The 1,990-nt window shown below is 37.6% G+C and overlaps 1 protein-coding gene across 1 annotated transcript; it reads left to right on the forward strand.

Moving 5' to 3' along the window:
- Positions 1–360: 360 nt before the first annotated feature.
- Positions 361–1,250, forward strand: LOC106470283 (zinc finger MYM-type protein 1-like; the record flags this gene model as incomplete). Its single annotated transcript, XM_013930829.1, has 2 exons — positions 361–613; positions 985–1,250. Coding segments are annotated over exons 1-2 (519 nt in total), but the record flags the coding sequence as incomplete, so codon positions are not given.
- Positions 1,251–1,990: the final 740 nt, after the last annotated feature.

Raw genomic sequence — 1,990 nt, forward strand, 5'->3', positions numbered from 1 at the left:
TGATTGCTTTGGTCAGAGTTCTTGGCATGCAAAACTTGTCATTCCGCGGTACAAATGAAAAGTTGTACAGTGCTAGCAATGGAAATTTTTTAAAGTATGTAGAATATCTAGGCCTTTTTGATCCTATCATGAATGAACATTTGCGTAGAGTTAAAGATCAAGAATTAATGGTTCACTACCTAGGAAAAGAGATCCAAAATGAGCTTATATAGCTTCTAGCCGGTGCTATAAAGCAGCAAATTTTAACACATACAAACTCAGCCAAATACTATTCAATTATTCTGGACTGCACACCTGATGTTAGTCATATTGAGCAAATGACAATGATTGTACGTTTTGTTGATGTAACCAGACTATGAGATGTCTGAGCCTGAAGTTATCATAAGAGAACTTTTCTTGGGATTTGTTCCACTACAGGAGACTACAGGTGCCTTTATAGCAGAAACTCTTCTTGGACAGCTTGAGCAAATGGGATTACCAATTGAAAATCTGCGTGGTCAAGGATATGATGATGGGAATAACATGACAGGCAAAGAAAATGGCGTACAAAAGAGACTCCTGGACATAAACCCACGTGCCTTTTTTTGTGCCCTGCAATGCACACTCTTTAAGCGTAGTAGTCAATGATGCTGCTAAGTGTTGTCTGGAAGCAACTAGTTTCTTCAGTTTGGTTCAACAGATCTATAATTATTTCTCTGCATCGACTAAGCGTTGACAAATTCTAACTAGCCATATATCAGACTTAGGCATAACTATTAAGCCATTGAGTGAAACAAGATGGGAGAGTCGGATCGCTGCTTTGAAACCACCGAGATATCATCTTGGTAATACATATGATGCTTTAATAGAGATCTTTGATGATACAAGCCTAACAGGTTCATCTGGAAATACTTCCCGAATTGAAGCTAAGGCTTTTGCTGGTGCAATTAGTAAGTTCAAGTCTGTGGTATTCCCTTGTTACATGGTACAACATCCTTTTTGAAGTCAATCTTACAAGCAAGTTACTACAAAATAAGGAAGCTGATTTAAATTCAGCTATAAGACAGTTGCAAGTGACTAAGAATTATGTGGTGGACTGCAGGTGTGATGAGGGTTTTCAACAAGTTTTGACAGATGCTACTGAGATTGCAAAGGAACTAGAGATACTACCAAACTTTGAGACAGAACAAGTTAGAAACAGGAGAAAGAAACGGCAGTTTGAGTATGAGGCCCAAGAAGAGGCACCACAAGATCCAAAGCAAAAATTCAAAGTAGGTTTCTACTATGCTGTTTTAGACATGGCCATACAATCTGTTGAAGAGAGATTCCAACAGCTACAACAGTATAATTCCCTATTTGGCTTCCTGTATGATATATACAGTATAACGAAAAAAATCTACTGAAGATGTATTTGAGGACTGCAAGAATTTGGAAAAATCATTGATACATAACGGAAACAAAGATATTGATGTTGAAGATCTATGTTGCGAACTTATAGCAATAGCTCGAAGACTTCCAAAGTCTATGCCGCCACAAGAAGTACTTCTTTTCATACTACAACGAAAACTCCTGGATAATGTGCCTAATGTTTCTGTTGCTCTAAGGATCCTTCTCACACTTCCAGTATCAGTGGCAAGTGGTGAACATAGTTTCTCAAAGCTCAAACTTATGAAACTTACATACGCTCTACAATGTTGGAGAAAAAGACTAATTGGCTTGGCAACTATATCAGTTGAACATGCCCAAGCATCAACACTTGATCTGGTTGAATTGGTGACAAAATTTGCAAAGGAAAAGGCACCCAAAGTGATATTTTGCTGTGCCTGAAATTGAAACTTTTATGAGACGTTTTTAACTCTGTTTGTCTGTTTTTTGTTTGTTTCTCTGTCTGACTGTAAGCAAAATATTGTGGTAACATGACGGGTTGGTTACGCCAAGTAACCTTAAATGATATACACAGCGTGGTCTCAAGTAAATAGACACCACATTTCCAGAAAAAAATGAAAATTTT

This window comes from Limulus polyphemus, unplaced genomic scaffold (genome assembly GCF_000517525.1).
Source record: "Limulus polyphemus unplaced genomic scaffold, Limulus_polyphemus-2.1.2 Scaffold3922, whole genome shotgun sequence".
Lineage (NCBI taxonomy): Eukaryota > Metazoa > Arthropoda > Merostomata > Xiphosura > Limulidae > Limulus > Limulus polyphemus.